Here is a 1,369-nt window from a genome sequence, read left to right as displayed (position 1 = left end):
AATCATTCGAAGCCTTATTTGAGCTGGATGGTTTGCTCGATCATTTTAGCTGAATGTGAGAGAACATTCAACACCCTTAGGTTGAAGAAGGTAGAAAGTTCAGCACTGGTTAAGGAAAAGATTAGTTCAGTAACAATATGTGTTATGTTGTATTTACCACATGTTTCACTATGGTAAGTAAGGAAAGTCTCTCATTTTCGTTACACGCATGAATTGCCAATCTTCCTAGAAATCATATTTTTATCTCATAACTATTTTACAATGCTGACGTGACAATCTCAACTAAACATTGGACTTTTTAATTTTTTTTTTTTTGGGACTGATTAAAGAGTTGGTTGGAACTCTCACATTAGTATTGTGAGATAATTATGGAATAAGAATTTGGTTTCTAGCAATACTCTCCTTTTAATGATCAGTAGAGCTTAATATGTGAAATTTCAAAGAATAATGCTACTCTTCACTTATTTATTATACCCAGTTGACATGATGTGCTTTAATTAGCTTCTAATATTAGCCACTTCAAAAAAAACCTACTTAAAACATGACAAAGTCAACTGGTGTGAAATGCGTGTAATATATAAGTGCGAAGAGTAGCATTACTCAATTTCAAACTTATCACCAGAGCTTTGCTGTAAGAGAATAACTTCAATCAGGTTGTGATGTAAACTAGGTATTTTGCACAATCGAATATGAAATAGACACCTAAGCTTAAAACACCAAAAAATAATATAACTCTTAACACCAAATTATTTTTCTTTTCTTGACAAAATACCCATTGATAAAACCACCGGGCCCACCGTCTCTTGATACAAAAACAACTTATTATCACTTATCCCAAAAACCTAAATATTGGAAAGGGTAAAATGATGATCTAATTATTATTAATTATATATGTCTTAAATGAGGATCTTGACATCTAACCTTCAACGTGGAAGGGGATCTTTGACACAATGCTAGAAAACTGGGATAATGTTTATATTGATGGAGGTCATGAAGCGATGACCAGAAAGATTCCAAATGATAAGCTGCAATTAATCACGCGGATTTCCAGGTTTGTCGTTTCCTTAAGTCTCTAAAAACAACTCCAATAATCTGTGCATCACAATTAATTAACTCACATGTGAAATCCTTTTTAGTCTTCCCTTAACCACTGGTATGCAACAGTCTTCATATATCCGCAAATATAGGGTTGCATGTGGGTGCCCTAAGCAGATTTTAGGTCATGTGGGTGCCTTTCACATGGGACTTTATATATATATATATATTTTCCCATTTTTTAATTAATTAACTCTCTCCCCACTCTCTCCCCTCCATCTTATTTAGCCCTCCATGGACTTGCAATTCATACATTTTTATTTGTTTATATGGA

At 33.5% G+C, this 1,369-nt stretch overlaps 1 protein-coding gene across 1 annotated transcript in view; it reads left to right on the top strand.

The window, feature by feature from the left end:
- Positions 1–950: 950 nt before the first annotated feature.
- Positions 951–1,369, top strand: part of LOC132174389 (putative RING-H2 finger protein ATL21B) — a 1,462-nt gene continuing 1,043 nt past the window's right edge. Inside the window, exon 1 of the mRNA XM_059586051.1 lies at positions 951–1,051. Coding sequence (XP_059442034.1) covers positions 951–1,051 — 101 coding nt within the window. The remainder of the gene's footprint in view (positions 1,052–1,369) is intronic.

The sequence above is a fragment of the Corylus avellana genome, chromosome ca3, assembly GCF_901000735.1.
Source record: "Corylus avellana chromosome ca3, CavTom2PMs-1.0".
NCBI lineage: Eukaryota > Viridiplantae > Streptophyta > Magnoliopsida > Fagales > Betulaceae > Corylus > Corylus avellana.
The sequence above is the reverse complement of the archived record's forward strand: the minus strand, read 5'-3'. Positions and strand labels throughout refer to the sequence as shown.